This window comes from Aethalodelphis obliquidens, unplaced genomic scaffold, assembly GCF_003676395.1.
Source record: "Aethalodelphis obliquidens isolate GAN/ISIS:26980383/991018 unplaced genomic scaffold, ASM367639v1 scaffold30, whole genome shotgun sequence".
Lineage (NCBI taxonomy): Eukaryota > Metazoa > Chordata > Mammalia > Artiodactyla > Delphinidae > Aethalodelphis > Aethalodelphis obliquidens.
In genome coordinates, this window is record NW_020837974.1 from 2,037,443 (window position 1) to 2,060,873 (window position 23,431).

Consider the following 23,431-nt stretch of genomic DNA (forward strand, 5'->3'; position numbering starts at 1 on the left):
TGTGGATGCTTTATAGATGCCCGGGGCGTCTAACCAGGGGCCCTCAGCGGCTACTGCTATATAATTACAGAACGACGTTGGGGAGATGGGCTACGGAAAAGATGACCGTTGAACACAGGAAGCATAAACTCAGGCTCTAAGCTGTCCAGTAATGATGGAAAGACGGTGCTCTGGGATTTAGTGAAGCAACGGGATTTAAGAGAGCAACATTCCTGGGGGGCTCCAAAGAGGAGGAGGGAATGGGGGGCGGTCACTGGTCGGCAGGCAAAGGCTCCCCGCCGTGAGCCCCTCTGCCGAGCTGCACGGCCCCCGCGGCCTCACCGGCTGTAGCTGGGGATGGTGCCCGTGTCCAGGTCGTGGTCCGTGAAGGGGTCGACCCGTGCACACAGCCACTCGTGCTTGTCCTGGTACATGGTGTCACGGACGTGCACGACGTCATCGCACTTCAGGGACATGGAGCAGGCGTCCAGCTGGCTGGAGATGTTCAGGTTGAGCCGGATGTAGAAGGAGTCCCCCGACGTGATCAGGCCCTCCTCCATGTCCTTCAGCAGCTTCCGGTACCCTGTGGGAGGAGAAGACGCAAAACCCATCGGTGAAGGGCCTCCCACTCCTGGGCTCCCCGCGGATGACACCCCTGTGATGCGGTCCTCCCATCATGGGGGCGTGGTTAGGGAAACGTCTGTACTCCCCGAGGAGTGAGCAGCTGAGTTACTGATGACTTTCTCTCTTTGTCTTGGCTGCCAAGAAGCTCAGAGCGAAATTTTGTGCCAAGTGGCAGCAAATCTAGGACCTCTGCTGCGATCTCCATGTCCCTCCCTACCGATACACGGTGCTTGTGTTTTATCATTTTTGTCTTTGATTGATAGGTAACTTACATGCAGTAAACCCCATCACCCTTAAGCATTCCACACGATGGATGTTCACGAATGTCTAGACCTGGGTAACCACCACTCAGAACCTTCCCTCATGCCCATGTCAGAACCCTGCAGGGGTAACCTCTGTGCTGACTGCCAGCAGCCCAGGTGAGCGCTGCCTCGCTTCATATGCATGGAAGCAGACGGTACGTGCTCTTCTGCCAGAATGTGTCTGACATTCACTGCACGTCACGCCTGTGCGCTTCAACCGCGATGCTGCAACGTAGCATCGTGTGTTTTTTTTTTGGTGTGCACCGTTTTCAAAGTCCCCATTGTATATTGCCTCTGTTTCATGTTCCCGCTCCTTGGCCACGAGGCATGTGGGATCCCAGCTCCCCAACCAGGGATCGAACCCACACCCTGCCACACTGGAAGGAGGAGTCCCAACCACCGGAAAGTCCGGTTCTTTTTCATTGCTGTGGAGTATTCCTTCCACGTGGTGCTGACTTATCCTTTCTCTGGTGTGCACATCTGTCCTGTTTCCAGCTACTATGGACACCTCTGCTACGAACACTCTTACACCTTTGTGGACGTACGTACTCATTTCTCTTGGATGTGTTCACAGAAGTGGAATTACTAAGTCACTGTGTATACGTTCAGTTTTAGGAGATACCGCCAAACGGTTTTCCAAGGTGGTAGGACCACGGCACACGTTTTAACCTTAGTTAACACCATTGCCCTTTAGTGTGAAATTTTATGACTCCTTTTCGAAGGAAGCAGGGCATAAAACTATGAATACAATAAACGCAGTAACTTTCAGCAAACGTCCAAGACATAAATCCGTAATATAAATCCTGAAATCAGCCCCACACGCAGACAGCCATAACACAGTGGAAGCTAAAACAGTCCTCATGGCCAGGCCCAGAAATAGCTCCTCAAATGCTATGTCTCACAGGCGACACCCCACACACCAGGGAGACTTGAGCCAGCAGGCCCATCTGAACACGGAGAGACGGGATTCCCGGCTGGGCCCTTCCCACCCACCTGGGCGGGATTAACACTAATCACCATCTGAGGGCTCCACCACCCGAGAGGAAAGGCCCTACAGACAGGATCCTGCCAGAGGGAACCCTTCTTCCACTGAATTCCAGACACAGGGCTGCTGCTACACAAAGCCAGGGGGCTCTGCTCGTACCGGGTTCTACGGCACCGGGGCTGGTGGGCAGGGCAGCGCCCGAGACTTCCTGCTGGGCTGGGATGCCGGCCTGGCACAGGGGAGGAGCCCTCCTGCAGGAGGAGAAGACTGGGCCCTGTGTCTGGGGACAAGCATCATTACTTCCGCACTGACCGGGCACTGCCGGGAAGGAGCACGGACGAGCAGGCGGCAGTGGGGAACCGCTAGAGAGAGCAGCTATTTATGCTCTGCTGAAACATTCATGAGCCCCTGGTGGTTAAAAATAAGACCCAGCTGCAGAGATAATCATGCAAAAAAAACCCAGAGGTGAGAACGAGAACTCAGAGTTGGGGAGAAGGAAGACGCTGCCTAGGAGTCTGGGTCGGGAAAGAGGAGACACCCTGAAAAAGCTGCTGGAGGGCCAGATGAGAAGGGGGTGAGGCCCGGCTGTCCTGCAGCAGATGGCCTGGCCACGGTGTGGCTCAGTGGGCCCGCGGGTGCAGGGGCGGTCACCCCAGACTCACCGCCTACGTCAGGGCCGGGAAGCCCGAGAGAGAAAAAGCAAACCTCAGCCTTGCAGAGAGAGCGGGGAGCTGGCCGGGCAGTCTGCTCGCGGCTGGACGTGCTGCCTCCGCCGTGAGTGGGGCAGAGGCCCGAGGCGCGCCAGGGCAGGTGTGCCCACGTGTGTCAGCGCGTCTGCCCTTCCCGCCCCACACCTGCCCCCTCAGTCCTCCTGACGAGCAGATGAGCAAGGGGAGGGACCGCCCGCCCCGCCTGGGGTCTTCACCTTCCTGGTTGACCTTGTAGTGCAGTGTGACGGGCCCACTGCACCTCTGGACGGTCCAGTGCACCTCCTCCTTCGTGCACGTCTCCAAGGGGACGCTCTGCTTCTCGCCTTTGACGCAGCCTTCTAGCTAGATATCAAAGACACATTGTCCTGCTCGGGCTCCACGGCGAGGCGAGCGGAGCTGCGGGGGTGATACTGCCCCGCCGGGGAACAAAAGCACCTCTCCTCAACAAAGACCAGCTCAGCGCTGCTGAGGGAAGAAAGCATCGCGCTTAAATGGGGTTCACGTGCCTCCCGCCCGCCGCCCGGAGCACGTGTGCGCGCGTGTGCGCGTGCACAGGCTCTAGGAACACGAGCGAAGAGTCGTGGAGAGGCGGGCCCGGGGAGGGGCTTCCAGAGAGGAGCTGACAGGCCCGCCCCCTGGCAACCCCTCCTCCTGGCCGGGAATCCGCAGCGTAATGCAGGCTTGGGGGTGGGGGTCCCTGCGCTGTCAGCAGCAGATGTGCAGAGGAACCAGAACTGCTGCCTCCCCCAGCCCCCAGCCCCTCACCAGCAGCAGCTGGTGGCCCTCGCGGAGGCCGGCCTTCTCGGCCAGGGAGCCTGGCTTGACCGCGTGGACGAAGCTCCCGCGCGCGTTGCCCCCAAGCAGCGTGAGCTGGGAGATGAGGCTATCGCCGCTCAGCGTGGTGTGCTGCACCGCGGGCCCGGGGCCCCGCACGTGCCCCAGGGACGTGACAGACGGCCGGAAGGGTCTGCGTCGGGAGATAAGACGGGGGTTAGGCAGCTGTAGCTAGGACTCCCGGCCGGGACGCCCAGAGAGCGGGGCCTGGGCTGCAGCGTCCCCGGGGAGTCACGGCAGCGGCCACCTTAGGAGAGAGCTGGCGACCGGCTCCTGCTGTCACAGCACACGCCAGAAGCAGGGGCCCCGGGAGACACGGCCACCGGGAGACGGAGGTCACACACGCCCCGGCTGCTTGCATCGGGTGCAAGGGCTGTCGGCCCCTCCTCGCACCCCGGGAAGGCTGCCTGGGCACAGCCCACCGGGCTTCGGGGAGTCACGGGTGGGGCCTGGGGCCGGTCTGACATGAGAGTCCTGTTCCTTGCCTCTGCCAGGCTGTGTGGCCCCGGGCAGGCCCCTTCCTACATGGGCCTGGCTGGGGGTCAGGGGTAGTGATTTCTGACTTTGGGACACTATGATTCCCAGACTCTGATTCTAGAATACGGGTGCTGTGGACGATCCCCTTTGCAGGGGATCGAGGGGAGAGCAGCCTTCACCTCATCCCTGCCCCTCAGCCCAGCCCCCCGTCTCCCGTGACCTCGGTACCTTTCTAGAGAGAACTTCCTAAACATGAGGTTGACCTGCTCCAGGTCGTAGGCGTCCAGGCCCTCAGACTGGTGCGAGGAAGAGGAGGAATGGGTGGAGGGGGGTCCGAAGGGGAACCGCTCGTGGCTGTCATCTGCAAAGGCGTAACGGACGCTTCAGGCCCCTGAGCAGGAGGGAGGGCGGCCCGCGGCCTTCCTGACGTGGCCGAGGCGGCTCCTCCCTTTCTGCCTCCTGGCAACTCCTCCGCCCTCCCCGGATGAGGGAGCAGCGTCAGTCAGCGGGTCCCGGAGGCCCTGGGGGTATAGGGCCCAGTCCCGGCATCCTCTCCTTCAGAGCCACTCCCCCGCCTCCACGGGGAACCTGGAAAGGCGCCGCCATTAGCAGGCACTGGCTCTGCTTTGGAATCGGGGTCCAAAGTTTCATCTGGGGACCTCAGGTCTAGCCACCATCTACCGGCCTCTGTGGGTCTGGGGCGGGGCTGCAGGACCAGCGTGTGGACGGAGTAAGGAAGCCCCCACTCCTCCCAGCTCGGCGGAACCCCAAGCCCCCCAGGGAAACACGCCCACCCTGCACAGCTCAGGCCGCTGGGATGGGAGATCTGCAAGCCCTGCTCTGGGCTGATAACAAAGGCTTCTCTGCAGAGAGAATTTGTCCCAACATTGCAAAACGCTCTGGACGGCTGCCCAGAATTCTCTTCCCAGCTCTCCCCTTTCCAAACTCCTGGAGCTCTTCCCATCACCCAGCCTCGATTAGGTGCCGACCCCTCTTTAACACTTGAAAGCTGCTGGTGGTCACCAATTAAGGAGAGCCACTAATCTTTCATTTTATCTGCTGGCAGCCTGAGCCGGTGAGGGGTGGAGGCAGGCTGGCGGGAGCCCTGGAACCGAGGGGGCTGGCGGGCCACACCCAGAGGATTCTGAGCCCGGCTCCACGCTGCCAGCTCCTCGGGGCCCGAGGACGCTGCCACCATCCCAAGGCGCCGGGCCATCTCCCGAGAAGCTGGAACCCTTCCTGTTCTTCTCCCTCCTGTCCATCCAGTCAGAAGCTCAGGTCTGGGGACTTCCCTGGTGGACCAGTGGGTATGACCCTACTCTCCCAATGCAGGGGGCCCAGGTTTGATCCCTGGTCTGGGAACTGCATCCCACATGCTGCAACTAAGAGTCTGCGTGCTGCAACTAAAAGATCCCGCATGCCGCAACTAAGGCCCAGCGCGGCCAAAATAAATACGTGATAAAATAAATAAATAGGGGCTTCCCTGGTGGCGCAGCGGTTGAGAGTCCGCCTGCCGATACAGGGGACACAGGTTCGTTCTCCGGTCTGGGAAGATCCCACAGGCCGCGGAGCGGCTGGGCCCGTGAGCCATGGCCGCTGAGCCTGCGCGTCCGGAGCCTGTGCTCCGCAACGGGAGAGGCCACAACAGTGAGAGGCCCACATACCGCCAAACAAACAAAAAGCAGCTCAGGTCTGCAAACCTGCATGGGTCTCCCCACTGGTCCTCAACTATGCCACCACAGTCTCTGCCACAGCAAGAACTCAGGGACACAGGTTCTGTGTCCCACGCAGCTGTAACAGGGCCTGGGAGGTGCAGGAACTCAACGTGTGCTGGGCCTCGCGGCTGTAAGGGGTGGTGGCTGGCGGGTGCTGCGTGCACGCTTACTCCCTGGAGACGCAGCCCTCGTTTCTGGCTCTGCGTGGCAACATGCTGGGCCGAGGGAAAATCCCCTCCATCATACCAGCTCTGCCTGTGGGTCGGGTTCAGGGCTACCACAGCCCCTCCAGTCTCCCCAGTGCCTGCCTGCCCCACACCTACAGTTTCAGGGAATGAAAACCAACCTTAATGGCCGCCCCATCTCCATCCCAGGGCCCCAGCCCCATGCCTGCCACTCGTCTCGCCGAGTCTGGTTAACAGCTCAATTAACACCTGGCTTCCTAAGGGGTCCCCCTGCTTCCAGTCCCTCCTCCACCACACTCCTCCTTAGTCTCCCTAAGACTCTGTTTCTTCATCTGCAAAACAAGGACGACAACAGCATCTCTGAAAACAGCCGCTGGGAGTCACTGGAACTGGATCACGGCGCTTGGCTACCATCACGAGAGCTACGCTTTCTTAAAAACCCAGACCTGACTGATTCTACACTCAGCATCGGGATGGTTCCTACTGTCTGCGGAACAAAGGACAGGCCCCTCGGGCGCTTCCCGGCCTGAGCCGCTCAACCGGCGAAGGCCTGTCTTCCTTGTGCACAGACAGCCCTCTCGGAATCCACTCTGCACACGTCTCCTGAGGACCTACTGTGTGCCAGGCTTGCCCCAGGCAGGCTCTGCTGGAAGGTCAGGATGGGGCCGACGTGGCTGCCACCCCTGTAATGTCTCTCAGACCTGCTGGGTACCCACCGTCAAGATCTAAGGCATCGAAGCCACCGCTGTCATTGTCGTCTTCAACTGTGCTGCAAGACATAAGGGGGGACAGGAGAGCTCTCCTGACTGTGTGTGCAGGTGGGCAAGGGAGAGCGAGGCTTCCGGAACGTTCTGGCTGTCCGAGAGGCTGTGGCTCTGAGAGGGCAGGATGGGTGGGAGAGGAAGGTCAGCAGGTGGGTGGAGGGCTGTGGGCCACGGGAGGGCTGCACGAGGCTGGGTGCTTTGCTGGGAGGGCAGGGCGGCCCCAGAGCCTGCAGAGGCCGCATTAGCTGGCGTGAGGACGGACAGGAAGAGCTGCTGAGCAGAGTCCCCGACAGCCCCACCTGCTGCTTCCCACTCATTCCTCTCCCCGGACGCAGAGTGCTTAACAGCGTTTATACTCGGACGGGCTGCATTGTGTGACGGGCCCAAACAGACAGGACAGGACGGGAGTGAGGCTCGTGTTCCAAGAGCTGTAAGCTGTCCCTGTGTGGTTCCTGTGATGCAGTAATGAGGCCCAAGCCAGGTGGCTGGCAGGACCCAAGGTGGAGATCCAGCCCCGCCGGCCACTCCTTGGTCTGGCCCTTCTAGGAACCACCACCAATCTCTGACTCTGAACGTACGGTGCTAAATATCTGATGACTGGAAACATCTGGATGCCCAGGCATATCTCTACTGTGGTCTCCACAATGGGGACACTGATGGCCTCCACGAGGTGAGGAAAGGGGAGAGGCAGTAGCAATGAGGGGAACATTCACAGGGTCTCTCACTCTTTGGCAGAAAAAGCCAAGCTCTGGAACCATGGGATGGAGAAACCTGATTTCTCGGTAGCAGGGGGCAAAGCGATGTCGGTTTCGTCATTTGCTAGCTAGCTGGGGGGCCCTGGGAAAGCCATGTCCCTTCTCTGAGCCTCAGCTTGCTCATCTGTAAAATGGGCACCATCCTGCCTGTATTTCAAGCTTCCCTTAAGGACTGCCGCGTTAGTTAAGTGTCGAGCGGCACAACAAGCACCAGGAAAATGTCCCGCCCCCTCCCTCCCCCTGTCACCCACCTCCGATGAGGCGCATCCTCCTTACAGCGTCTGACGATGGAGTCGTTCCCTGGGGGCTCGGCTGTGATTGACATGATGCTGGAACGGCTTCGATGGGGCTGCTTCAAACACACACACACGTTACGGGGAGCTGCACCTCCGCGGGCACAAATATCATACACACACAGACTAAACTTAAATCAGATGCGGCCCCGCCTGCTACACAGGCAGTGTGCGCCCGCAAGCTGGTTCTCAGCGGCGACCTTGGCCGAGGAAGGCTCGTGCTCAGCCTGGGGCGGCCGAAGCCACCAACCCTGGTGCACGTCTGCTCGCCCTGGGGACAGGAAGCGGGGAGGCGGCTGGGAGCCCGAGAGACGGTCCTCGTTTGTGCCCAGCACAGGCAGAGCTCTCTGTCCCCAGAACTGCCCAGCCTTGGGCACCTGCTCTGGACGAGAGGAAGACCTTTGGGGCTGGTGGATGCCCACGCAGACAGCTCGGCTGCTGGAGGGTGGCCCTCTGAGACAAGGCCCGCTGGCTCCTGGCAAGGGCTGCCTGCACTGAGCGCCTGGGATTTCCCCCCCCCAGAGCTGGGCTCAGACAGGGGCCATTCCTTATCGCGTCTCTCTCCTCCAGGGCCTGACGCTGGAGCAGCTGACCAGCTTCCCAGGGCTTCCCCTCGGGCTTAGAATTTCTAATCCCACGCCTCCTGCTGCCTGGCTAGGGGGAGTGACACCGCTCCGCCCAGGTGGGCTGGAGGGAGGCGCGCGGGTGCCGGGCAGGCCTTGCTCTGCCGCTCTGGCCCCCGCCGGCTGCCCCCCTCCAGCTGCCGGAGTCGCCAGAGGCTGAGACGCGGCAGCGTCAGCCGCCTGTGCAACTCGCCGCAGCCCTGCGGAGGCCCGTCTCTTCCGCCCACCGAGGGTTAAATTGGGAAAGGAGGTGGCAAGAAGGTGTAAACACATCGTGAGGCCAGGAGACATCGAGCAGGGCCTGGGCTGCAGCCCTGGGTGAGGAACGCACGCGGGCTGGGCCCGCGGGGCGGGCGAGGCCGGGGTGGGGGGCCCGGCCCGAGCTCCAAGCCGCAACGGGGAGCGGCGGTGAGGGCCCTGCTCACCATCTTGGAGAAGGAGGTGGTGATGGGCAGCGACCCGGAGGAGCTGGGGCTGGCGTCCGTCACGTCTTCTTCGTGTCCCCTCCCTGTCCTCGGTGAATCGGGCAGGAGGCGCAGACGGAAGGGGCAGGGGAGAACGGGGAGGGCAGGGTCAGTGGGAGCCCCTGGGGCACTGCGCCCCTGCGGCCGTCCTGTGGGGGGGGCCTCCTCTCCCCTCTGCTTGAGGAAGAGCCGGGTCTTTTCCCCACCATGTCCCTCCCCCCACACAGGCCCAGGGCGGCCTCGTCAAGGCTGGACGATGCCCTCCGTCCTGAGGGCCAAGGTGGGCATCCCGGCTGGCACTCTGTGTGTAACAGTGGGAACTGGGGCCGGAACGTCCCCACTAAACAGGCTGACTGGGGACCGGGGCCAATGGGCTGGGTGTGCTGCATCCCGCGCAGACCCTGGCGCCCCTGTGCTCCTTCGAGGCTGCCTGGGGGCTTCTGCACACTCCTTTCGGCCCTCGTCTTGCTGCAGGGGAGCGGTCAGCTTCCCCATCCACAGCCCCACGCGCTGGTGTGTGTGCGTGCGTGTACGTGCGTGCGTGTACGTGCGTGCGTGTACGTGCACAGCCAGCCGCATACGTGCACCCTGGTCCGTGGCGCCCTTGAGGTCCCTGGCCCAGCACCCCACGTCAGGCAGCCGGCAAGGCTCCGTCTCCGCTGCACCCCTTTCCCTCTCCTGGGCACAAACGCCCTCTCCACTTCTGCTGGCCGCAGGCCCTTTACACCTCCCTTCTGTACAAGGTCCCTAAAACACCTGGTCTGGCCACCAGGGAAGTGGCTCGGCCCCCACCTTAGGGCTCCCCTTCCCCCGGTGTCCCCACCAGGTGCAGCCCAGATCTGGACCCCTGGCTGCCCTGCTCTCCTTGGCAGGATGAAGCCCGTGAACTCGGGCCTGGCTGTCAACCTCTGCGGGCTCGTTCCTGGCGCCGTCCTGCTCTGACCCTAGGAGGCAGCACAGCTTTCTGTATCACACGCTTCCCAGGCTGCACATCCATGTCTCTGCTTCCTGCTCCATCCCGGGGGGCCCTTCCGGAGGCTGTGCCCAGTGGCCTCAATCCTCCCTTTTCTAGACCCCGTCTGCACGTGCCCTTCTTGACAGATCCTTCTCCAGCCTTCTTCCAACTGCTCTCTTAGGTGTCCAGAGCCACATTCCACCTCCTCACCGATGGCCCTGCCCGAGTACCTGGGCTCTGGAAGCATCTACGTGGACCTGCCAGCACCTGGCACACAGTGGGTGCCCGGTGCACCCAGGCAAACCCAGCCTAGCCAGCTGTCGCTCCAGAGTGGCGCTGAGGAGGAGTGAGAGGAATTCTGGGGACAGTGTGTCTCGGAGAACCCGGGGTTGAGGGGTGAACTGGTGGCCTCCCACGCCGGGGACTGCCTGCCCGGAAGTCCGGGAGGGAGGCCAAGTATCGGGGCTCCGGACGGACCCACGGGGAGAGGACCTCAGATGTGACGTTTCCGTGGTCGGGGCTCCCGCCCTCTCCGATGACAGCGAATAGTAATCACCATCTGGACACCCTGCCGCCCCGGGGCCCCAGGGCCCCCGAGACCCCTCCCGGGTTAACCTTGCAGGATCGACGCCTATGATGGGAGAAACAGATGGACCGAGAGTCAGAGTGACAGACAGGAGAGGGATCCGGGCGTCTCACTAACCTTGAAAATCTGATGTTCGCTTCAGGCTGATGGGGGATTTGGCTCTCTGCAGCTGAAAGAGGGGAGGGGAAGCAAGGAGACAGAGGACACAAATCAAACAAGGCCTGAGACACACGTCACCGGCGCTAAGGCAAGAAAGAAACTGAGGCGAGCCCACGCCGCCCTCATCACGTGGCCGCAGGAACCACGGAGGGCACAGGATACCCCACGGCCGTGGCCCCCTGGCCCAGCGCAGGCAGCCGCTGGTACAGACACGCTCGCCCCACGGGAGGCGCTGCCACGTGGCTCGGATGGTACAAGGGCCGAGAGTGGAGGTGGGGTGGTACTGTGCCGCTGAGCAGAACTGGCTACACGGCACGGGGGAGCCTTCAGGAACAGACGAGGCTTTGGGGCAGCTGCCCCGGCCACCCCGGCATTAGGTGCTGGCGGGTCCAGGCCGGCCTCCGAGGTGCTGCCCTAGGCCTTCCCGCTCCCTGTGTGCGAGGGCGGGGAGAGCAGAGGCCCCGCCAGGCCCCGCGTGTGAGACCATCTCATTCACTCAGTCACATTCATTCATTCCTCAGCTGATGGAGCGCGCTAGAGACAGAGCAAAGCAGATAGGATGAGTGCTGCAACTCCAGCTCCATCACGAGCCACTGACGTCGGGAAACACGCGACAGGCGCTCAATACCTATTCTCTGAATAAACAAGTGAATTTGGAGATCGTGCTTGTATCGTTCTCTCTCCTCTCTCTTAACTTGTACTCCATTCGTAGGAGATGAAAGAATTCGCCGGAACAGACAAGCGAGAAGCACAAAGCTGGCACGGTTTCCCTTCACAGGGCTGACGGCGGTCAAGTCGCATCCGGGGTCTGAGACCCGCCCCAGGACCACGTGAGGCCCTGCTGCCTCCTCCCCCGCGTGCAGGGGGCCCCCAGCGCCCCGGTCCCCACCCCCGGCGCCTCCCAGGCTGCGTGCGAGCACCTGGATGCCCTTCAGGTTCATCCTGCGCTTGGGCGGGTGGTAGGGCAGGAAGTAGCGGCTGTCCTCTGGCGAATCCTCTGAGGTTGAAGAATCGTCAGCCTCCTGACCGTTGGTCCTGGGGCTGGTGTCCCCAAAGTTCTGAGAGATGATGGTCACTGGCAGGTTCCTGGGCAAACTCTGGAGACAAGGGGAGGCCGTGTCCGTGACGGGGCACGGAGGAGCTGCCGCCACGCACAGGAACAAGCTCTAATGGAGCTATCACTCCCTCGGGCCCCAGGCTTGAAGCTCGGACGGCCTCCTCCTCTTTCCTGACCCCCGCGTCCACCCCGATGCCAAGACCTACCACGCTAGCTCCACTCTCCTCCTCACAAGACCCCCGCCCCCATCTCCCTCCCGCCGGGGCCCTGGCGCAGACCCTCGCACTGTGCTCTTTACAGTAGAGGGACTGCCTCTCAGATGGCCTTGGCCCCTTATCTGATACACCACCATCAGATCCACAATTTCAGGCCCTAGGCCTAAGCTACAAATATAAGAAATGTTGCTGAATGACTGGATAATGATAACGACAGTGCCAGGTACTGTCCTAAGTAATTTATAGCCATTATCTGAAGCTGAAGTGCAAGGATATTACGTAACTTCTGGTTGGTCCCCTCAAAGCCACATAACACCCTCATGCTACGTTGCCTCCAAACCCAAAGCTTTTGGCCTTACTTCCCGCACAAAATCCTTCACGTCCAAGAATAACTCACGACCGAGCTCCTTAGACGACGGGCCCACTCGGCTCCCTCCTGCTACCCGCTCCAGCCCACCTCCTGCCTGTCCCCACCTCCCGCTCCATGGATGACAGACCTGCCAAGCGCGGCCTGCCGACGGCATGCCATGGGTGTCACGCCTCCAGGCCTTTGCTCATGGTGTCCCTGTGGGCTGGAATACAGCCCCATCTTTCCTCACCTAGCCAGGCGCCGTCACAGCTTTCGTTCATAAATTCAGCAGATGCTCCCCGAGGGTCCACCCTGTGCCTGGCCCTATGCTACACGCTGGACAAACAGAGGGGCCTACACGGAGCTGCTGCGTCATTACAAACTGTGGGAAATGCGCAAAAGTTGAGGGCATAACACAGAGGCTCCTGGTTTCCATCAGGAACCGGTGAAGGCCTAGCTGAGGAAGTTGACACTTCAGCCAACCCCAGAAGGGGGTCAAAACTTGGCCAGGTGAAGTCCGGGGACAGCATTCCAAATGGAGGTCCCGAGGCTGGCTTCTCCTGTAGGGAGTCTTTCCCGGAACCCTGACAGAATGGAGGCCTCCTCCCCTGGGCGCCTACAGCGCCCCTCCAACGCGTAATTTACAACACTTGCGTTGAAATGTCACGCTCCTGGATCTGCGTCCAGCACTAGATCTGAGTCCTCTGGGCGAGGGGCTGGGAGGGTGGGTCCAATCCTGGTTTCCCTGGGTGACTGACTAGCGATGCCCTCGGGGAAGTTACTCAGCTGCTTGTGTCTGGATTCTACCCTTGGCCAAGGAAGACAGCGATCTTACTGTCCTGGCGGGCAGTCCTGCGGCACAGAGGGCACTTAGCACGGTACCTGCAGACACAGGCACCCAAGCCCACAGCTACGAGAGTGATAGTATCATCTACCTGCCTGCATCACGGCATCGCTCACTTCGGAGCGCCTGGGGCCCCGCGGTGACACGTGCCTGAACTTCAGATCGAGATAAACGACGGTTTCCTTACAGGCCCTACTGACTTTAATGGGAGCAGGGCGTCTTACACCCGATGACCATCCAGAAGGGTTTAAGGACACCCAGTGGCAGGCTAACGGCCGACAGAGGTCCCCTGAGGAGGAGCTGCGGTTCTAACGCGGGAGTGACTTGCCCGAGATCACCCGGCCAGCAAGCGGCCCGGCCAGGCTTTCGTCCTGCCTCTTCTAGCTTCAAAATGAGCGGCTTCTAACTCATGACGACCCAGACACACGGCGGCTCAGGGGCACGGCTGCTCTGGGCGTGGGAGGGAAGGGTGTGCTTCCTCGCGGGAGCGCGCGCGCCCGGCAGCCCCACCTGCTCGAGGCCGCCACTGTCCCTGGAGAGGCGCCGGAGTTTGCTCTCCAGGTTCACGATGCAGGCTTCCCGCCGGACCATCTCAATCCTCATCTCGTCGTTCTTCTCCTCCAGCTCGCGGATCTGTTTCCTGTACTTGTCCTTTTCGATTAAGCACTGGGAGTACTGGGTCTGCGCCTCGTCCCGGGAATGGAAGGCCTGCCCGGAGGAGGAGAGGGACAAGGCTGATTGGCTCTTTGCCCCGACGCTCCCAAGTCAGACCCAGACGCCCGCTCCCCAGCCCACGTGTCAGTCCCACGGCCTCTGGCCCTTTTCTGGACCCTGACCCCTGGGCGTTTCAGTCGATACCATCCTGAACAACACGTCACAGCCCCCGTCTATCCAGCCCCGGCTGTGTCTCTTGGAGCCCACCCTCCGCCCTAGCGAGCGGCACCATTATTATTATTCCCACTTCACAGACGAGGCCTCCAGGGAGTGGCAGCTCGCCTGCAGCCACGCGTCTGAAGAGTGACGGGGTCTGGACCTGGCCATCTTACTCTAAAGCCCGGGCCGCCGGGCTCCAGCTCAGGCCCCCATGCTATTCAAACGAACTGGGATAGAATTCATTTTGGGAACGGAAGCAGGAAAGATGGATTCACGAGTGATTCCGGCGGAGTTAATGACACTGCCCCGGACAAAACCTCCTGCTGGACCCCACGGCCCGGAGCCCGCAGGCCTGCTGCGCAGCCGCCCCGGGCAGCCCGTACCTGGTCGCGCTCCCGCTCCACCTCCTCCAGCTGCAGCATGAGGGTGTTCATGCGGTGCTTGTACATCTCGCAGTCCTTCCCCAGGGTCGAGCACTTCAGCTGCAGGTCCTCCTTCTCCTCCAGGTACTGCGAGCACAGGGGGAGATCAACACACGCGTCAAGCGGTCATCAATCGGGGCCGAGAGCCGTTTTCTGGCTGCGTCTTCCCAGAGCCGGCCTGCCCCTCCCCACGGGCCTGACCTCGTGAGAGTCAGCTCTCTGACCAGAGGGGACCAAGGTAAAAGGCCAGTCCACCAACGGAGATTTGCTGTGGACCTACTACGTGCCAGGGAATGAGCGGGAGACAGGGTGGACGCCACGTGCGCCCTCCCGTGGCCTTCAGCCAGGGGGGAGACAGGTGCCGTGCTAACGCTTAGTAATTCACGAGCAACTGACGCACAGGGAATTTACACCAGGGGCCAGACCCGGTCCCTGGAAGAGAGTGTGGGCTCTGGAGGTTCCACTAACACACATCCGTGCTGTACAGGGGCTCCCGGCCCGAGGGTGCCAGCTGGGTGGGTGCTGCCCCGACCGCCCACGGGGCCCACCTTGTCCCTCAGCTCCTCCGCCTGGCGGACCTCCTCCTGCAGGTTGTAGATCTTGTTGACGAGCTCCTGCCGGTCCTCCAGGGCCTCCTTGCGGTCATGCTCCAGGATGTCCAGGATGGCCTTGTCCGAGTCCGGCAGGCTGCGCTTCCCGGCCTGGGCGGGCGGGGAGTGCGGAAGGGGGGGACGTTTAACGGGGCTGGGGGCAGGGGCCCGGGAAGGCGGCAGACAAAAGTGCCGGCGACACACTGGGCAAGCAGAAGGTTTTGTGCCAGGGAAGCAGAGAGAGGCAAGGGTCGCTGTCTCTCGGGGTCCCTAAGCAGCTTATCATTTACGAATTTTATCACCTGGAAAGCAGCATAAAGCCCACTTCCGCGCAGAAACATCCCGATGCCTGTCGTTCTGCCCCGGCTCTTATCAGAGCTCAGAGGAGCACTCGCTGCTGCTCCACACACTTCACAGGTGACAACAAAGAGAGGGCTGATCTGCCTTCCAGATGCCTCCCCCGAAGTACCAATTAATCTCTCCGACTAAACCGGGACGCATCCTCTGCTCTGAACGAGAGCCTTCCACGCCAGGCAGCCAGTCCTGGGGGGCGGGGGGAATCATTCCGGAGGAAGGGGCGGGTGCCTTTTTTCTTCCCTGCGTATGTATTTGGGGCTATTATTCCTCCGTACCTACAGATGATTCTGTGATGGCGGGGGGGGGAGGCTCTTGAAGTTTTAACGAATCACACAGAGCTGAGAGTTGAGTTTCTTGGAATCTTTAAGGCAAGAAGATTTCTCGGATGTACTTTTCTCACAGCGCCCAGGGCAGTGATTTTGTGTGAATGGCGACTTTCACGGAGTGGTTCAGCCAGGGGAACATCGCCACAAGTTTTATCTCACATAATGTCGTGCCTCTGAGAAGTGGGTGGTGTGGTCACTCCCGCTGACAGAGGAGGGACTAAGGTGCCCGAGGATGACATGAACTCTCTGTGGTCCTGCGGTCAGCAGGTGGTGGCTTTGGGACTCACACCCAGGCAGGCATGTCCGTCCCCGACCCTCCTCCTCCCTTGCGCCCACTGTGCCCGCACTGGCCCTCACCTGGATGATGGACTGCAGCTCCTGGATTTTGGTCTTCAGCATTTCATTCTCCCGCTCCAGCTCCAGAACTTGCTCCTTCTTGGGCCGGTTCTCGATGTCGTTCTTTAGTTTCAGCGACTGATTCCTCTCCAGCTTGCATTCCTCCTCCATCTTATTCAATCGATGCTTGAGCTGGTCGATCTGAAAACACCCACAGGGTGCCGAGGGGAGAACGCAGTTGACAGGAGACATTCAGAAAAGGCAGTGCCTCCCAGATCCTACTGGACTTCCAGCACGAGCTGTGCTCTGCCCCCCTCTCTCCTTCCTCCAGTTGGTGACAGAGAAGGCCTCAAAGAAACCTCTTCCAGTGAAACAAACCACCCCCTCCTTGTTGAGGAAGAGGGTCCTGATCCATTAATTTAGAACAGTTCTAAAGCAGTTACGTCCCCTGGAAGACTTCCTCAGGCAACTTTTGTGGAGCAGAACAGATTACAGACTAGGATAAAAGGCACCCAACCTGGCGTTTCCCTGAGGTATGTTATCCATTTTAAAGGTCTTTTAGGATGGGTTTCAAACTCTGATCCTCAGAAGTCAAGATTCCCTCAAGAACCCTCGTGTTATCGCAGGGAGCAAAGAGATGGGGAGGGGGGGGATCCGGGCCCCACCCTGACTTCACACCCCACAGTAGTTCTGCATATGCACAGGTTTTGGCCTCTTGTGTTTCACACAAGATTTTAGTTGAACAAATGGCATTGCTGCCACTGACAGGATCTCTGGCCTAAAGGACCTGCCCAGACCTAGTGTGTAAGAAAGAGTGGCTTCCTGGAGGAGGAGGCAGTTACTACCCCTGGAAATGGGACAACTTCTCCAGCTGTGCTGAGCTTCACCCAGGAGGCGAGTGTGAGGAACTGAGACCGGGAGGAAGCTTCTTAAACCTCTGTGACTTAGCCTGGCTGCTTCCCCAAACTGATCCGCCTTGGCCAAACACCTAGAAGAGGAAGATTGTTTTCAAGGTCTGCAAGGAGGAGGGTACCAAATGGGTGAGCGTCCTTTTTCAATTCTAGGCTTATGGGGGGAACATCTCAAGACATCTGGCAGGTGGAGGGTGACGGCTTCAGCAAGGAAGGACCTCGGCTGTACGTCCGTGGTCTGAGGGAAGGAACAAAGAGGCATGCAGGGAAGCAGCCTGGGCCTGAGAAATGGCCTAGGACTCAGCTGGCCAGATGTTCTTTCAAGTTCTAGATATGGTTTCTCACTGTTACTATATGGCCAGAAAAACATAAAACAGGAGAAAGTTCTAGGAGAGAAAGTTTTAAACCTCCGCCACAGGTTAACACCTCCAAATCCTAGATGAGACAGCACAGAAACCTTGCTTCCTGGTCACACACACACACACACACACACACACACACACACACACAGTCCTCCTTAGAGTCTTGGAAGATGAACCCAAGTGACCTGTTCTGGGTCTAGATCCCCAGTCCCAACCAAGTGGACACAAAGTGTGTGCTTACTAGGTCAGCCATCTTGCCAAAGACATATTTCAGCATCTCAGCCATCCTAGGGCGTAGGTATTATTTTCACTTCCATGTAACTGGCATTTACGAATGAGGAAACGGAGGCCAAGAACCCACTAAGTGGTAAAGCCAGAAGTCAGGTTTGAAGCCAAAGCCAAAGGATTTCAAAGCTCTTGCGTTTTGCCTGCTATGCCACCGACTCAATCCACCTGAATTCTAGTGGCCTGTTTACTGATCTGTCTGGTTCAACTAAATTGTAAGTGACCTGGGCACAAATCAGGTTATTTATGCCTATGTCCCTCGCAGTGCTTAGCACCGTGCCTTACACATGGCAGGGGCTTAATAAATGTTCTGAGGGTCTATTTTCCACCCAGCAGCCAGAGTGATCTTTCTAGATATAAATCAGTTGTCACTCGCAGCTCTCCATCCCTCAGTGGCTTCCATCACTACTGGAATAAATTCCAAGGCTCTTACCAAGCCCCCAGGATCTGGATGGACCCTGGCCGTCTCCCATGTGCTCATTTGGCTCCAGCCCCACTGGCTCTCCTGCTGTTTGTCGAAAACACCAAGCATGGCCGCTACCTGGGGCCTTTGCACTTGCTCCTTGCTCTTCCCCTGAGACTTGCAGGGCTGGCTCCTCCCTCTCCTCAGATCTCTGCTCCTGTGTCTCCTTGTCAGGAACGCTTCCTGACCATCCTATTTAAAACAGCACCCCTCACTCACTATCCCTAAACTCTTTTCTCCCTCTTCTTAATAGCACTTATTACTACCAGCGATTGATGCATTTCTTTTCTGATTAGAATGTGAGCTCCATGACAGCAGGGCTTTGGTTTTGAGTTATGTATCCCTGGAAAAGAGGCTGGTGCAAGGCGGTGCACAATAAAAGGAATGAATGAGTTAAGCAATTCCCTTCTCCATCTCCCTTTTGGAAGTAAACTCATTAATGACATCTACCATTTGGCTGCTGGACTGTTCACTGATAAGTGACCCTTCCACTGTGTCATGCTGCGCTTTGTGGATACAGCTGTGAAGGGCAGAGTCCTGGCCTCAAGGATCTCATGAATCCACGGGACAGGTGCTGTGCCCATCTCCTTGGGATTTTCCCGAGGGCCATAGAGCTGGGCAGGCCCCTGAATCCTCCATCTTCCCCCTCACCCAGCACGGGTGCAGTGCCCACGAGCTGGGCCCATGTGCGCATCTCTGGTTCACGTGCCTAGTGGGTCCTCGCTCCGGAGCAAGTGGGAAGCTCCACCGGGCCCAGGTGCGCAAGTCTGCACGTCCTGAGCAGGACGTCACGCTCACTGGGTCTGTGCGCATGTGCACACATGCGCAGTGGATCTGGGCGCTAAACTGCGGCACCGAGCCTCGCTGGGCTGGCGTGCGCGTGCGCACAGTTGGTCTAGGCTGCCGGAACTCCCGCGTCTTCCTTTCTCCCTCACCTGGCCAGGTGTTAAACCCTGCCCCTGCCTGCCTGGTGGCCTTCGCTTCCTGCTCACTCACTTTGGCCCAGCAGCTCCCGCCACGTGCCCCTCACCTCGAGCTGGAGGTCCCGGCTCCGCATGACCGCCATGTTTTTCTCTTCGCTGAGCTGGGCGTAGCGCATGGCCAAGTTGTAGTTGTCATCCTTCACCTTGACCAGCTCGTCGTTGTAGCTGTCCCGCTCCTCCTTCATCTTGTAGTACCGGTCCCGGAAGGTCAGCAGCTCCACCTGTGTCAGCGTCAGCTGCTTCCTGTCGTCCTCCAGCTGTCGTGACTTGGCCAGCAGCTCACACCGCTGCAGGTCCTTGGCCTTCATCTGCTGCTGCAACTTGATGACCTCGTTCATCAGGAAGTGCGTGAGGCCCTCGTGGCCCTCCTCCACTGTGGAGAGGGGGGCACCCAGTCAGGCCTGAGGACTGGGGAGGGGAAGAAGGGGGTTCCAGACGTGGGGCAGGTGTCATTCGTTCACTCATTCACTCACCAACATTTTACTGAGCTCTTACTACCCATCAGGCACCGGGGATTCAGGGTGCGCAAGACAGCCTTGGTCCCGGTAGAGCTTATGTCTGGTAAGGGAGACAGACATCAAAAGACCAAGTGATCACACGCAAATATAACTACAGAGTGAGAGGACTGTACAAAGTAAAGGTATGGGGGACTGTGAGAGTGTGTAACGGGGTGGGGGGACCAGATCCAGCTGAGTGGACAGAGGCATTAGAGAAGGCTCCTGATGGATGGGCTCAGGTATTGAGGAGAGAAAACACATTTTAGGAAGGTGGAACAACATTGCCAAGGTCCTATGGGAAGGGAAGAGGAACCTGGCACATTTCAGAAACTGAAGGAAGACCAAAGTGGCTGGAGCTCAGAGAGAGGGAGAGGCAGAAAGGTGAGGCTGGGAGTATGATCAGGGGCTGGACCATGTAGGGTCCTTGTGAGCTGCACTGGGGTCTTCAGATGGCAACAATGGAAAGCCACTGAAAGGTTTTAAGTAGGGGAGGGTGACATGAGGAGTGGAGAACTCATTGGATCAGAGCAGGAATGGATATAAAGAGCTGATAGGGTTGCATGGGTCTTGACTAGGATAGGGGTGTATATGGAGAAAAGACAGATTTAAGAATATTTAGGAAGGAAAATTAAGATGACAAGATGACCACGGGCTCTGGTTCATGGGATACTGGCAGGAGGGTAGGCAAAGGAAAGGACAAGATGAAGAGGGTAGGGGGAGTTCTACCCCCCCAACACTCACGGGGGATGTTCAGTAAACACCCACTTCTCTTGATTCAGTTTGTTCCTCTGTGACCTACATTTCATCATCAGGCAGAAATAAGTGGTTGACAGTTCCTAAGTGCCACCGGGGCACTGTCCTGACGTCACAGATCCATAAGCTTAGAGCTGTCCCACCACTGGACACACACACACACACACACACCCCTCCCATCACAGTCCGAATGCTGCTGGTAAAGCCACTTACCCACAATGGTGGAGAATCTACGAGTGGGTTCCTTTCCAGTCACCAGTTTGTACAATTCTGGGTAGTAAAACTCCAGACTCTCCAAGAAGGCCACGTAGCCCCTCTGCCCCTTCGTATGTAGAATGTCCAGCAGTCGGCCTAGAGGAAAGGCCAAATCACTCGGTGGGCAGCAGCGTCCATGTCTCCAAATCCAGTCTTACGCTGGGCTCACATCCAGACAGTACACTCTTAAGAAGAGAGTCTCACCACATCCTGTCACTCCTGAGTTTTATCTTACAGTCCAGCTAATGTAAATCGAAGTGCTAGGCCCTCGGCAGGGACTGTGAGTGTTAGTTTCCTTTCTCCCAAAGACTGGTGGAACCAGAAGCAGCCATAGGAAACCAACAGTCTTAAAGAGCTTCCCAACTGGCCAGGGCTAAAATTAACCACACAGGCGTCTGTGATTGAAGGAGGACGGATGTACAGCAGTGGTTACGGAATAATATATGGTTCTCTGGGATTCAGACCAGGAAGATAAGTATTTGGGTGGGGAGCTAGGAAAAGTCCTAGGAAGCAGGAATAGCTCCATGTTCTTAGTCTGGGAACGTTTTTAATCTAAGTGTAATTTCCTTGGCAGTTTTCAGTTTTTATCCTACTGGTTCCACTTATTCTCTACATTTCTCGCCCCTTCCTTAAACATTTTATTTTCAGCTGTTTCTTCCCTTGAGGTCCTAAAACTCAATCCTTCCCCTAGGGTAGACATAATAAATACATTTCATCTTGTGTCACCTGACTGTCACAGCCGCCCGGATTCTAAAGTTACATCCAGGCTCAGTAGGAAAACATGCTGGGATTAGTGATGTTGGTCAGGTAAAACATCAAAACAGCAAAAGAGAGTCATAGCATATGAGCTGCTTATCACCAGTCATACTGTGGGCAAGTGAGTTTCAGACCTCTTCAACTGTGAACCACGGAAAGAGATGTATTTTACATTGTGACCGCATGCGTACACACAAAGACATATTTTGCTACAAACATACATGTGAATACACACACAGATGTATATGAAACCAAGACAGTGTTCACAGACCACACTTACTACCTACCTTTAATGCATGTGATAAAGTGTCATGGACCCCTAGGCGGTCTGGAAAAGCCTATGGACCCTTTACCAGAATAACATTTTCAAACAGATAAAATGCATTGGATGACAAAGGGAATCCATCATAATAAGATACATGAACAAATATTAAATTTACGACTCAGTAATAAATGTGCTTCTTTATCAATGCATCAAATAAGCCAATCTCTTGGCAGGTCTAATAACTACTATCATTTCAAGGGAAAGATGAGTATAAGTGATATTTTGAAATCTGTAATAGCTGTAACGTGATAAGAAGATATCTGTAATGTTTACTGTTGACAAGGACACAAGTATTGCTAATCACTGTGATTTGTTGCCTACCTGCGTCCATAATTGAAGGGAACGCTAAGCCTTAGGTGGGTAAAATAAGGATGTAATTTCCCCCTGGCCAAGTTAATAGACCCTCTCTACCCATGGACAGTTTGGTGGGGGACCAGGGGTGGGGAGAGGTCTGTGGACTCTAGTTAAACATCCCTGACTGAGAGAAACGTCATTTTGCTACAGCTAACTGTGAGTTATCTCCTGAGGTTACCTGCCCGGTTGATCTTGGACGGCAACATGGGAGCATTAAGCACTTCATCTTCATCTTGTTCATCAATGACCTTGCACTGGCGCAGGTAGGGGGTGAGCTTGGCCGGGTTGATGTAGCGACTCAGCATGTGCCGGTTGCACTCCACATTCTCCCACAGGGCATCCTCTTCATCCTTCAGTGTCTGCATATAGTCATCCATCTCTGGCGCCCCTCCTTTTAGACATAAACCCCAACAAGGTTAATAAAAGAACCTCACTGGAATAGCTCCATAAACTTTGGAGAGATCTCCAGTATCCACTGTTAGGTGAAAAAACAGTAGAGAAAAGCATATATATTCTACCTCTTTTTTTTTTTTTTTTTTTGTGGTACGCGGGCCTCTCACTGCTGTGGCCTCTCCCGTTGCGGAGCACAGGCTCCGGACGCGCACGCTCAGCGGCCATGGCTCACGGGCCCAGCCGCTCCGTGGCATGTGGGATCTTCCCGGACCGGGGCACAAACCCGTGTCCCCTGCATCGGCAGGTGGACCCCCAACCACTGCGCCACCAGGGAAGCCCCTATTCTACCTTTTATTTGAGAAAGGAAGGAATATGAATAGACATATATTTCTTTATGTACTAAACACAAAAAATGATGGATAAGCCATAAAATTAAAACAAAAATTATAGGGAGAATTTTGTAGTTGGAGTATATCCTTTCCTTCCAAGTTTTTATATCTTACTAAGAATTTGTATTTCCCAAAACAATATATGCTATACTTTTTGTTTTACAGTTTCACATAAATGGCATCATACTATATGCTTTCCTGTTTCCTTTTTCAACTTGCTTTTTTCTCTCTGCATTTACTGAGATTTATCTAGGTTGATACATACAGACCTAATTCATTCATTTTTAAAAACAGCTTTGTTGAGCTATAATTCATGTACCATACAATTCACCTTTTAAAAGTGTACAATTCAATGCTTTTTAGTATAATCACAGAGTTGTACAACCATCAGCACAATTAATTTTAGAACATTTTCATCACCCCCCAAAGAAACTTCATACCCTTCAGTAGTCACTCCCCTCCAATACCTGCTCCTCCAGCCTTGGGCAACCACTAATCTATCTTCTGTCTCTGTAGACTTGCCTGTTCTGGACGTTTCACTTAAATGGGATCGTACAACATGTGGTCTTCGGTGCCTGGCTTCTTTCCAGGTTCATCCATGTTGTATGCAGCATGTTTCAGTACTTTCTATTGAGGAATACTTTCTCATTGTATGGATATATCACATCTTGTTTATTCACCCATTGATGACTTTGGGTTGTTTGGTTATTACAAATTATGCTACTATGAAGATTCACGTACACGTTTTTTTGTCAACGCATGTTTTCATTTCCTTTGAGCAGATATGCAGAAATGGAACTGATGAGCCATAAGGTAACTCTATGTTTAACATTTTGAGGAACAGCTAAACTGTTTCCCAAAGTGGCTGCGCCATTTTACATTCCTGCTAGCGATGTACGAGGTCCTAATCTATTCCTGCTAGCGAT

The 23,431-nt window shown here is 57.0% G+C and overlaps 1 protein-coding gene across 8 annotated transcripts in view; it reads right to left on the bottom strand.

The window, feature by feature from the left end:
• Window positions 1-23,431, bottom strand: part of CARD11 (caspase recruitment domain family member 11) — a 107,615-nt gene that overhangs the window by 9,224 nt on the left and 74,960 nt on the right. For 5 of the 8 annotated variants that reach the window (XR_003436936.1, XR_003436937.1, XM_027125640.1 and 2 more), the window contains exons 3-18: window positions 21,902-22,114; window positions 20,247-20,384; window positions 18,831-19,156; window positions 15,801-15,980; window positions 14,719-14,871; window positions 14,132-14,257; window positions 13,386-13,583; window positions 11,331-11,507; window positions 10,369-10,420; window positions 8,672-8,754; window positions 7,582-7,682; window positions 6,528-6,580; window positions 4,140-4,272; window positions 3,366-3,567; window positions 2,816-2,942; window positions 322-562 (exon numbers count right to left, since the gene is read on the bottom strand). Coding sequence is in view for 6 of the 8 variants with exons in the window: in XM_027125640.1 (XP_026981441.1) it covers window positions 322-562; window positions 2,816-2,942; window positions 3,366-3,567; window positions 4,140-4,272; window positions 6,528-6,580; window positions 7,582-7,682; window positions 8,672-8,754; window positions 10,369-10,420; window positions 11,331-11,507; window positions 13,386-13,583; window positions 14,132-14,257; window positions 14,719-14,871; window positions 15,801-15,980; window positions 18,831-19,156; window positions 20,247-20,384; window positions 21,902-22,114 (2,503 nt within the window). In the remaining 2 variants the exon portion in view is untranslated. Of the gene's footprint in view, window positions 1-321; window positions 563-2,815; window positions 2,943-3,365; window positions 3,568-4,139; window positions 4,273-6,527; window positions 6,581-7,581; window positions 7,683-8,671; window positions 8,755-10,368; window positions 10,421-11,330; window positions 11,508-13,385; window positions 13,584-14,131; window positions 14,258-14,718; window positions 14,872-15,800; window positions 15,981-18,830; window positions 19,192-20,246; window positions 20,385-21,901; window positions 22,115-23,431 lie in introns of those variants that run through there. The other 3 variants (XM_027125639.1, XM_027125643.1, XM_027125641.1) reach the window with 2 other exon arrangements.